Raw genomic sequence first — 12,646 nt, 5'->3', positions numbered from 1 at the left:
CCTTTGATGGTTATCCTTAGGGTTAGAAATCCTCCTGAGTAACTCAGATTGTGAATCTAATCTAGTTGTCTTTAATTTGCAAATTTCTGCGTGGACTGCTGTCTGCTCTCTGCTAGTCAAGAGGTCAGGTGCGGGGGGGGGGGGGGCGGAATGTATCACAGAAAGCTGGCTGGTCAGGAGATGGGAGACCACATTCTAAAGAGCTACTTTGCTTAAGAAGCTGATCTAAGTGGTTTATGTAGGAGATGGGTGATTGCAGACTGGTGAGCACCTTCCCCCAGGTGGAGGTTTGTGGCCCAATGATGCACTTCTGATCCTAATTGCCTTGTCATGGTATGCAGATCTCAAGAACAAAGACCCTTATTTCCTCAGGCATTCTTGTTGTCACAGATTAGTTTGCCCACATACAGTTCCTTTACACTGTGGTGGACTACCCTTTACACTAGATGGACTACTGGGGTCCTGCCCTGAGACTTTCTTTTTGAGGGCCAAACTTATAGTAATGAAAGAAAACGTTTTACTGAATTATTGTGGGAGATAAGGATCAGGTAGGGTTAAATAGAAAGGCACAAGATCTGGTCATAATGCTCCCTCAGTGCTTGGCTTTACTATTTCTCTATTCTGTTTTTTGTTGTTGTTATTTTTGTTTTTTAAGCCTCTAGGCTCATGATTCTTACTGCTTTATTGGATACTTACTATGTGCAGGCACTATACTGTGTGGGAACCCCAGACTTGATTTCATTCCACCATGAGTACCCAGGCTAATGGAGGAGATAGTTAGGGTACAATATATAAGACTTCATTGCAGCCTGTGAGAGGTGTTATAGGGAATCATCTGCCAGGAATATGGACTAAATTGGGGAAAGGAAAGATGAAATGGAAAAGTGAGAAATGACCCTGGCAAAAGCTGAGGCTTGGGTTTGTGGCCTATTGCCTGGGGTGAGGCTGTGCATGGCTGGAATAGTCCACCTTTCAAGATCCCCAGTAATGTTCCGACTAGAAGTAGCTAGCCTCTCATAGTATTTTCATATTCATTTTATTTAATCCTTTTCTCTGAGAGTTGGTGTTTTTGTAACCTGATGTCACAGGTAAGATCCATTGAGGCCAAGTAACTTCTCCAGTGTGACACTAGTGAAGGATTGAACTCTACATTTACATCCAATTTCCACATTCTTGATACTGTCTTATAACCAGTGGTCATATTAGACAGCTGCCCAGAGATGTTAACATAATTAATATCCAGTAGTTTACTGCTCTGATGTCCAGGCACCATGAAAAGTACTTCAGAAGTCAGTTAAACCTTTCAACAACCTGGAGATAGTTCTTTCTTCCCAAGTTACGGAAAATAAAACAGATTCTTGGGGTCTTGGATCAGAGAGAGTAGAGGGAATGTTTCTATCCTGCCTGGCTTGGTAGCCCTCATCCTTTCTGCTAGACCTGTAATTTCATTCTTGGCCTCTGGGGACACTGTATCTTTCCTGGCAGCCATTGTAGCAGATCTGCTTGGCTAAACCTTAGGAGGTACTTTGAACATACGTGGTAATGGTGACATGGTACCCAGCCTTTTTGAGACAGTCTCACTGAATTGCCCAAGCTAGCCTTGAACTTGGGATCTGTCTGCCTCAGCCTACAAAGTAGCTGGAATTAGAAATATGTACCATTATGCCTGGCTGTATTTTGCTCTTTTCCCCCTTCACGTTAAAACTGGCTCATGATGTTATGTAACCTTCTTTTAAGTTTCTGTTGAAGTATAATGTGACTCTTTAACCAAGTGGCAACACCATAATTATTGCCATTCTTAGACAGTTAAGTTGTATTCTGTCTATGCTGTACAAAATACTAATTTTAAGTGTTTGGGTGTTTAGTATGTCTTTTGTGGGTGGTGAAGGTTTTTGGTTTTGGTTTTATTGTTGGATTTCTTGTTACTTTTAGAATACATTCCTGGAGTGCACATTTTATGTCAAATGGACTGAGCATTCTTAAGACTTATGATATGCTACTGCTGAATTGCTAATATCCTAGCACATTTCAATGATAGTCTTTCACTAAAATATGAGTATGGGTGTTGTGGAATTGGACACCGAGCACCCAGGGTTTTGACCCTTAAAGTCCCTGGGGTATAAGCAGTGTGCTGGGGTATAAAGAGTCTGGTATAAAGGCGCTTGTGTCTGGAGGGAAAATGGAACATCCAAGTGTGACATCCTGATCCTGAGACTAAGAATCATAGAGCCTTGCAGTGAGGATCCAGGCCACTGAGACTCAGGGTCCTGCCCCTAAGCAAGGTAATGTTTTGAGCCTCAGGCTCCATCTGTAAAGGGATATAATTATCAGAATAGTTTGGAGTTTGGAGTAAGATGAGAGGATTGGGTACTCTGAATTCTTCCTTTCTGACATACAAGTTGTAAGTTCTGTTGATCCTACACCTCTAAGTCCTTTAATCCCTGTCTTGTTGCCTCCCTTGCCCACCCTGACTTCTGGTTCAGACCGCCTGAGGAGTCTTTCTGCTGCTTATCTGTCATGTCTACAGCTCCTCGTGCCTCCAGGGGGAACTTGTTGCATCTCTTGTCTAAGACATACTCTTTCACATGTTAACACCACTGAAATCAGAAGTTGACTTATTGTTGGGTCACAGTATCAGCAGCCTATAAGGCTTATTTCAGTGATATAGCTAAAATTATAGATTCAGTAAGCAATGTATCTTTCTAAAATAGATGAAGAACTTTGAGTTAGTTCCTATTTCTTAGAGTCTTTAAGTCTGCCCTAGACCTAACTCCAGCCTCACTACCCGCTACAGCTGTTCTGTGATTCCCCTGGGCTCCTTGGTACCCTGTTGTACCTGCACATCTTCACCTTGGAGACACAGCTGAAGGGCCTCTTGCAGTCCCCACCCTGCCTTTCCCTCTCCTCCTGTTCCCTGCTCAAGCTGAATTGGACCCTCTTCTCAGGTCTCATGGCTGCAGTCATTCTGCTTACCATAACCAGAAACCTTTGTATCTTAGCTTGTCTCATCTCTGGTTCCTGACAAGCCACCTGGAGTGAACTAGAAGCTGGACTTTGACTTCAGGAGGGGCCTCAGGAATAGGCTTATGAAATGCAGGGCATTTTGTGTCCCTTTCCAGGAGGTACCTGTCTTTCTAAAGCTCATGCTTCTGCCTGGATGCAGAGCCTGCTGGCCTCAACTTTCTCAGTAAAGCAGGCCACATTTTATTGGATGATTTCACTCCTTATTTAACCACAAATACTGATGATATGACACACCTGCTTGGTTGGGGGAAATGGTGTTTTAGTGTTTTTTCTGTCTCCTTGTAAACTATGGCATAGGATGTTTTGAAATATAGAATTTATCTTGGGATCAGCTGTTATTAGACTTCAAGGCTATCCCAAAGGCCTGCCGCCCTTTAATCAGAGTAGTATGTGTAAGCTGGGAGCAGCAGCATCTGCCAGGGCTTGGCTGTGGAGGCCCATGTCCTGCCCAGCCACTCAGGGCTGTGCTCTCAGGCAGGTTACTTAGCCTTTCTCACTTGCAGCTTCCCACTTGTGAAACAGCATCCAGGGAGCTCTCAGGTTCATTTCCTTAAGTCTTTGACAACTCCAAATAACACTGCCAATGTTTCCTCCAAAGGAAGCTGAATTTTTAACTCTTGTAACTTTTAATAATCTTATAAAACCATCAGATTATGCCATACAAGGGAATTATAAAAACCTACATTTGTTTCTATCAGTTCAAAATACTAAATTTCATGTAGAGAATTCTACACTTTGTAGGGTTTTTTTTTTTTCTTTTTTTGGCTCATGTGAGGAATTCAAGTAGTTGCTACATATGTCTGTTCCAGTTATACAGTGCTACCTCAGTTCCCCAACTTGATTCTTTCCACAAACAGTTGGATGAGAACCCAATCAAATTCACTGGTTAGGTTCAATGTTGACCTTACAGGGAAATTTCATTCAGTTCTTGTCCAGTTCGGTTTGCAACCAGAATCATGCAGAAAATTGAGTTCGTGAACGAGGTACCACTGTACATCTGAAAAGTGGGGAAATTAACCACAGGGTTGGAGTGGGGACTCACAGGACTCTTTGTTTTTTTTTGTTTTTTTTTTTTTTGGTACCGGGGATCGAACTCAGGTCTTTGCCCTTGGGAGGCAGGCAATGGAACCACTGAGCTAAATCCCCAGCCCAAAATTAAATCCTACATGCATTCTTTTCTTTTTTTTGGTACCAGGGATTGAACTTGGGTCCTTGGGCTTGCACAGCAGGCGGCGAAAACACAGGACCCTTTGTGAGATGGGCCTGAGCCAAAACTCTGTTAACCACTGGACCTCCATCAGCCCCTAGTCTGACGGAGAGACCACAATAGTATTTTGAGTCTTCATGTATTAGGATCGTTTTGGAACTAGTGTTCCCTGATGACCAGTGGTTTGACTGTTTTACCTTCCCTACTTCCTAAAGTTAGCACACTTTCTAAATGTCTGCAGGTCCCTCTCGCAAGGCTGGAATACTGAGAAATCTAACATTTGCAAAATGTGCCACCCTTTCTCATGGTTAAATGCAAGAGTCATGCCATGGGTTACTAACCAGAATAGTTGGTCTAATGTAATACAAACTAAAATAGAAATTTAAGACTGGGATCTTGGGTGGTTAGAAGAGGGAAATTACCTGGGAAATGGGACAGGTAAAAAGTAGGTTGGTTCTCAAGCTGGGCTGAGGGTGTACATTAAGGATTTGGCTGTGAAGGCTAATTTGGGGGCCATAGTTACCAACTTTTTAGGCCTATGTAGGTTTTAGCTATTACCACCTAAGTGTGATATCTTCTGTGAAATCATCCATGTTATTTTTCTGATGTAAATTTTGTCTTTTGCATAACATGTGAGAACCTTATTCTCAGCACTGGAATTATTGAAATCAGTGACTTTCTAAGGACCTGGTTGGGGTCTGTGTCAGTGAAGATGTTAGTGATGGCCAGTGCCTAATTCCCAAAGTACCTATATTTTGCAAAATGTATTTTATGTCTGTACCTTAACTCACAGTAACCATATGGCATAGATGCCATTCTCATATTTGGTAGATAAGACTGAGCTACTCAGGTTAAGGGACTTGCCCGAGGTTCTAGGCATCTTTCATCATGTTTTCCTCTAAACTAAGAATCCAGCCAGTAAACCAGTGGGTAGAGCAGGGGTCTACACCCAGACTCCTTGCTTCCTGTTCTGTGCTCCTCTCACTTCACCCTGGCTTGCTTCACAAAAATGCACTGAGGGCTAGGCACCATCCACGTCCCCTCTTTCCATCTCATCTCATTGTGAGGTAGCAGAGGCCAGGCAGGCAATCTGCCTGCAGTACAGGACTGGTATTCTGGTGTGTCTGTTCCAGTTTCTGGTGGGCAGATAGAGGCCCCTGCATGAAAATGTGTACTCTAGCTTCTTCTGAAATAAACCCAAGCAAGGGCCCTTTGCCTACTCAGGGAAACAGTTTCCTGTCTGGGACAAATGGCTGTGTCCCCCAGTTTTCATTCTGTTAATTTACTGATGGTGTATCACATCCCCAGAATGCTTCTTCCTATTTGGTGTTTTCCTTTCCACAGCCCCTCAGGCTCAGCTCACTTCCTGAGAGCAGGCTCCTCAGTCCAGGGTTCCATCTACTTTACCTATGCACCAAGTTAGGCCACTTTTTTACCTTTTTTCCAAATCTATGGTACTGTCTGTTTGGCAGACTTGTTTTCTTTTTTTCTTCAGTTGCCATAGTTACCAACTTTGTACATAAAAATAATCGTCAATCCCCACCCTTTATTCTCCCATCAGAAGTTTCACTATTTTCTAATGTGCCTTTACAGAAGGAATTTGATGGCTTTTAAATCATTTCCTTTCTGGCTGTACTTCCAGGAAACATTTCTTGCTCTTTTTCTTCTGTCTGTCTAACTAGAATCTAGATGGATTTGGGGTTCAGATTGCTCCTTCATTTTGCAGTGTTTTTAGGTAGAGACCCTCAGCCCACTTGCCAGTGACCTAGAAAGAGTATTAGGAGAGGGAAGAGAACTGATCAAAAAAAAAAAAAAAAAGCCATCTGTCCTAAACTAGTTCTACCTGTATCACCTTGATTGTGAGTAATATAAACAAATTATATAATTGCAGGGGAAGTAAGTCTAGCAGGTTGTGATAAAAAACATGAAGCTTTTGTCTAGTCATGTTGTTGGCTGAACCTGGAACTCCCAAGCCTCTGGCTTTGGGACTATGTGCATTGATAATTTCAGGGCCATTTGTGGTAGCGGGAGTCTTCTGGAGCTCTGATCATCTTTATAATAAGGTACCAAGGAGTAAATGACCAGCAAGAGAGGCTGTCTGAAGAGGTAAGGCCCTTGTCTTTGGTAGGATGGATATACCATGCTGGGAGCCAGAGAACTTGTTTTCAGATACTTACTTACACCTGACTAGGTGACTACCCAGGGCAAGTTCCTTCACTTTCATGCCCTCCTTTTCATTAGATGATAAGATGTCTGCCTGCTTAGACTTAGCTCCAGGGGCAGTTGCCATCAAATAACTTCCATCTAAGGGCTCAGTGTGGCAGCATTTGCTTTGTAGGGAATATTGGGATTTGCTTGGAGATGCCAGCCACCAGTTTTCCTGGTTTTGAGCCCACACAGCACAATTCATTTTATGTATCTATCTCAGATGCTACTGTTCCTACCAGACTTCCTATTTACACCTTCGTGGTTCATTTGTCCCTGTGTCCCATTGTCTGTTCCCTTTCAGTCTGGAGTTCCCTTCTTGCTTCCCCCTCCTAATCTGCCTGCCCTTTGAAGGGTAACTCAGATCCTGCCCCTTGTGACTGCTTCAGACCTGGTGACTCCTGCCTACCTTCCTTGCTGCCTGAGTCTGGCTTATGAAGATTGCTTTGGCAGATGCCTACCACCTCAAAATTAAACCCTATAGAGCTGAAGGCATATTACTTACTTAACTTGTGTTAGACATGTGGTATGCTACCAGTGGATATTGATGGATTGAAGAATGCTTCTGAAATAATGTTAAAATGCTGCTCCACATATACTAACAAGAATCCTTAAACAGGTTAGGAAAGAAGAGAGAGAAGGTCATTTGTCTGGCAGGAAGTAACAGTGATAATAGAAACAGCAGACATTTGACAGCCTTCTCTCATATTGTACCTTGTTCATCTTCCCAGCGGCCTTGGGAAGTATGGGTGGAATGATGCTCCCTGGTAATAGACAAATATAAAGAAACAATGGTTTTATGGTCAACCAGACAACAGTAAAGCTGAGTTCACACCCAGGCCTCTTAATTACAACCCCCAGGTGCTTGACACTGGTCCCTAATGCCTGTGTCATACCTTTACTTGTCCTAAGTTGGTGGAAATGCACCTGCGTATTTAGAATTGGCTCAGTGCTGGTTTTGCCAGTTCTCTTGGAGAAATTATATTGTCACTGTCATTCTTTAATATAGTGCATTTCTTTGCACTACATTAAAAAGTACAAAGTGCAGAAGTGATGTGAACATGTCCATCTCACTGAGGCTCTTTCCTGTCCTCTTCTGATTTAGGAGAAAGGATCCTGGGCTATGCTGAAGAGCCCTGCTATCTCTGGTTTGTCATGGAGTTCTGTGAAGGTGGAGACCTGAATCAGTACGTCTTGTCCCGGAGGCCAGACCCAGCCACCAACAAAAGCTTCATGCTACAGCTCACAAGCGCCATTGCCTTCCTGCACAAAAACCACATCGTACACAGGGACCTAAAGCCAGACAACATCCTCATCACAGAGCGGTCGGGCACTCCCATCCTCAAAGTGGCAGACTTTGGACTGAGCAAAGTCTGTGCTGGGCTGGCACCTCGAGGCAAAGAGGGCAATCAAGACAACAAAAATGTGAATGTGAATAAATACTGGCTATCATCAGCCTGTGGCTCAGACTTCTACATGGCCCCTGAAGTCTGGGAGGGACACTACACAGCCAAGGCAGACATCTTTGCCCTGGGCATTATCATTTGGGCAATGATAGAAAGAATCACTTTCATAGACTCTGAGACCAAGAAGGAGCTCCTAGGGACCTATATTAAACAGGGAACTGAGATTGTCCCTGTTGGTGAGGCGCTGCTAGAAAACCCAAAGATGGAGTTGCACATCCCACAGAAACGTAGGACTTCCATGTCTGAGGGGATCAAGCAGCTCTTGAAAGATATGTTGGCTGCTAACCCACAGGACCGGCCTGATGCCTTTGAACTTGAAACCAGAATGGACCGGGTCACATGTGCTGCTTAAAATTCAGGGCTGAACATCTTGGGTGTTTTTAAACTAGGTGAGTGCTCTCTTCTTGTTCTGCATGCACACTTATTGGACTGGGTTGTGTTTTGAGTCCTGGGGAGCTGGGGAGAAATACAGGGTCGATGAGAAGTAAGTCCTTATTATCAAAGACTCCTCCCACCCCCAAATCTCAGTAAGGAGATAGGTGGATTATTTGAGCCCAAGCTGGGAAATACATTATAGAGGTCTTCTGAGGGGGACTGCATTTTTACTAATACCTTGTAAATTTTTAGAAATACTTTTTCTTATCAAGTAATAAGTAGTCACTGTAGAAAATGTGCTACAAAAGCAGTATAGGTTTTCAGGGAATAATCATTATCCATAATCCTTTCTGTTCACACATCCACTGTAGTTTAAATCTTACTGTAGTTAGGGAATGTTACTTCCTGCTCTTTTCACTCAGTACTGGTCTGAACATTTGAACATTCCTTCCTCCCTCTTGTCATCCTTCAAGTGTGACTTCCAGTGATGGTATGGCATCCCACTGTACATAATTTATTCTGCTTTGGATAGCAGACTTTTTTTTTCACTTTAGATACTATAAAGAGAACAATAGTGAATAGTGAAGTTTTGCTTGTTTACTAGAATTATGAGGGGTTTCATTGGTCAAATAGGCTGTGGGGTAACTTGACAAAAATCAGACACTCCCCTTCCTCATGAATTTTGCAGCTTAGGAGAGAAGCATTCATCGATTTTTTATCAAAGTTGCTTTACAGTGAAGGAGAGGGGTGTTGAAGGATAGTTGACCTGTCAGGAGATGGTGCCCAGAGGCAAGAATAGCAAATACAGGGTAGAGGGGAGTACCCCAGGTAGAAGGATCACCCTCTACAAAGCACTTGTCATCCAAGGGAGCCTAGCCCATTGGGAAACCCTAGACCAGTGGTGGCAAACTTATGGCATGCATCCCATAGCAGGCTGTTTGTATCATTAAAAGCTCTAAAAGGTTCGCCATCACTAGCCTAGACCAATTTAGTTTTGTGAGAATGTAGATATGTGGAGATTAGGGAAGACAAGGACCTGCCAGGACAAGGAATAGTGTGGGCAGAGGTTGAGGTAGAAAATCCAAAGGTGTAAGCTAGGGCAGTAGATCAGAAACTGATCACCATATATGCTTGGTACTGTATTTTCACATTGCCATTCATTTTACTTTTACCACCCTGCCAGGAGTCAAATGATTTATCCAGGATCTGACTACATTGAGGCCAAGTATATCTTATTTGAGTGGGCCTCTTCCCCTTTTCCTTTAATGTCAATATGAAAAGGCAGAGATAAGCTACTCTTAGATTTTGCTAAAGCCTTGAAATTGGCGGGGTGGTGGGTGTTGCTGGTTGCAGTGATTACAGGGAGGAAGCCTCGGGAGTCATCATTTACAAGGTTAGGTTCTTTTTTTTAGTTTTTTGAGACAGGGTCTCACTATGTAGTTCAGGCTGGCCCTGAACTCACTGTGTAGCCTAGACAGGCCTCAGACTTGCAGCAATCCTTCTGCCTCATCTTCCCAAGTGCTGGGATTACAGGCATGCACCACCATGCTTGACAAAGGTCAGTTCTTAATACCCTTGTCACCCTCAGATTTCTAGGTGGACCTGGTTCATAGAGTTGAGTTGGGTCTGATTTCTCATTGAGCATACTTGGAAGTGAGTCACTAAGTTTAATTCTTCTGTTCCACAGACACTTTGAGAATCTTCCATGTGCCCAGCCAGTTTGTCTGCCACCCAGTGACTAGGAGAAGTGTCTTTCCCCAGAATGAGACTTGGGTGGTGCTGTGTTAAGAGACTCAAGATTTGGCTTGCCAGTGTTTGAATTGTATTTCATTCTATCATTTCATATTTCCATCTCACTTTCTGTTTTTGAAAGACCTCATACAATTCAAATTTGCCCTGATGTAGAAGGAGGGTTCGCATTTGAAGGACTTCAATTTGGGTTAGGATTATGAGGTTGTCGCAACTAATTGAGATCACGGCTCCCATTTAGACATCCACACTTGGGATTTGTGTTGCTTTATAGGGCAAAGTTTTGTTAAACATGGATACTTCTTTTATCTAGGAAAAATAGGTGGCTATGAAAATAAGAGAAAAGGTTAGGAACTTGTTTACCTTAAGTGTCCCAGGAGAGTTGGCCGATTCAGTTTGTGATGCTGACAGCTAATTACTACTGTGCTAGTGGTACCAATTTGACCATAACCTATCTTCTTGCACTGTCAGGATGGGGGATGGGACTTTGGATTGTGGGCCTGGGCCTAGGTCTGAGTGCGTGGGGCTGAACCTTGTGCTATTAGAAGCTGCAGTCTTCTTATGGTTGTAAATAGCCATATCTGGCTGGTTAGAGAGTCAGAAGCTTGAGTTGGGAAGAACACTCGAGTACAATCCCTCTCCCCTTGCCAAGCTTTATAGACAGCAAAGCTAATTCCATTTATTCATTCAATATATTTGAAAATTATTTGCCATGTACCATTTTAGACACAGATGATATATTTGAACAGAAAAGCCAAAGTTTTGAGGTTGTGGAGCTTTCTATTTAGAAGACATAGTAAAACACAAGTCACCTAAGAGAGCATAGGAAAAGAGAAGAGGGAGGTAACTAGAAGTCAAATAGAGTAGGCTTTATAGGCCATGGCAGAGATTTTAACTTTTGTTTTTATGTAAAATGTGTGTTTTGAGCTTTGTGACATTTGGTCCCTTGAAAGGGTCACTTCATCTGCTGTGCCAAAAGTAAGATGTAGGGGAGAAGTGAGAGGGTAAGATGGGAGACCACTGTAGTAAACCAGTTCCAAGGTGGCAGTGGCTTGAGATTGTGGAGCAGGGGAGTGATGATTAGATTTGGGGTGTATTTTAAAGTCAGAGCCAGTAAGATTTCCTGTGGATTGGATACGAAGTATGAGAAGGAATTAAGCATGACTGGAAGGTTTTTCCCTAAGCTATTGGAAGGATAAAGTTGCTGTCAAGTGAGATAGGGGAAGACATCGGAGAAGGAATGGGTTTGGCTGGAGAAAGTTGGGTTTTGTCTTCTGGGAGTGGCTGAACTCTGGATTGTCTAACATTAAGACTGGGGAGAAAGAAGGGAGCTGATACATAAGAAGAAGTAATCAACTGGCATTCCCTTTGGATAAGTTAAGTGAAATGAAGACTTAAGTATTGACCATTGGGTTTGCCAGATGGGAAGACATTAGTGATGCTAGGAGTTACAGGGAAACCTAGTGAGTAGATTTTAGAAGGAGCAAGGGGGAGAGGGTTTCGAGAAGGTGAGAGCATAGATCCTGATTCTTGGCTTTGGGTGTGAAAACCCTTTTACACTGGTGGAACAAAGGACTCTAGAGAACGTTGGTTTTGGACTATATTTGGATATTTGCAATATTAAACATTAACACTGAGAAAAATGTAACAGTTATATAAGTATATTTTATGAAAAATAACTTCAAAAATGAAAAGTAAGCACTGTAAGTAGAGTGGCATTGTTACATGTATTTGCAAACCTCTTTAATGTCTTCCTTAGTAGTCAGCTGGTTTTTCATTTGCTTCTGTATTGTAATCTGGGCCATGTCACCATCATGTAACGCTGGAAGGCTCTGTTGTATATAGTAAAAGTATAGAAAGTATTCTTTGCTCTAGATGAAATCTTGGTAGCTGCCTCCCAACACAGAAAGTATATAGTACTTTCATATAGTATATGTGAAAGTAAAAAAAGGCAGATAATACCTTTATCAGTATGAAAAAGTTTGGCTTCACAGAATTCCAAACCAGACTGCACTTTGAGAACCAGTAGTACAGATAGCTCTGAGGAGTTTTGCTGTGAAGACTAACAGAGAAGTGGGTGGTAGCTAGAAACTTAGAAAGGGATAGAGAGGTCCTAAGTGAAGGGACAGAACTTATGTGTCCTGATTCTTTTCCAGTTTTCCTGTTAGACTCGTTTCAGTTCAGATTAGCTGCATAGAATAAGCACATCTGACCCCAGTCCAGTACAGATGTGAAGACACACCTCAGTAGTCTAAGACTGTGGATTTCAGAGTGACATTTAAATCAAGGATAAATGGTATCAGTTTTTTTGCCATAGTGAAAGGAAATGCCCTTTGTGTTGGAAAGTTGGGATTCCCTTGAAAGGATTGTTGGCTAGTGACAATGCACAGATAGAGTCCTATTTGTGGTAAATATAAGAAACTATCTTGTGTAATTAAATGTTCCAGAAAGATGTATCTATTTTTAATAATTACTCAATGATGGGTCCTGTCTCTCCTTTATTTGTCAGTTTTGGAAGACATGTAATAGGCCAGCCACTAGTTTTTTTTGTTTTGGTTTTTTTGGTACTGGGGATTGAACTTGGGTCCTTGCGCTTGCGAAGCAGGCAGCAAAACCACTG

General features: G+C 42.6%; 1 protein-coding gene across 3 annotated transcripts in view; it reads left to right on the top strand.

Annotated features, from left to right (window-relative positions):
- Positions 1-12,646, top strand: part of Stk35 (serine/threonine kinase 35) — an 85,658-nt gene that overhangs the window by 7,164 nt on the left and 65,848 nt on the right. For all 3 annotated transcript variants that reach the window (XR_015441992.1, XM_021254970.2, XM_004840666.3), the window contains exon 3: positions 7,542-8,291. Coding sequence is in view for 2 of the 3 variants with exons in the window: in XM_021254970.2 (XP_021110629.1) it covers positions 7,542-8,254 (713 nt within the window). In the remaining variant the exon portion in view is untranslated. The remainder of the gene's footprint in view (positions 1-7,541; positions 8,292-12,646) is intronic.

Source organism: Heterocephalus glaber, unplaced genomic scaffold, assembly GCF_053883595.1.
Source record: "Heterocephalus glaber isolate CG9 unplaced genomic scaffold, H.glaber_assembly_v1.0 deba00001532, whole genome shotgun sequence".
Taxonomy (NCBI): Eukaryota; Metazoa; Chordata; class Mammalia; order Rodentia; family Bathyergidae; genus Heterocephalus; species Heterocephalus glaber.
The sequence above is the reverse complement of the archived record's forward strand: the minus strand, read 5'-3'. Positions and strand labels throughout refer to the sequence as shown.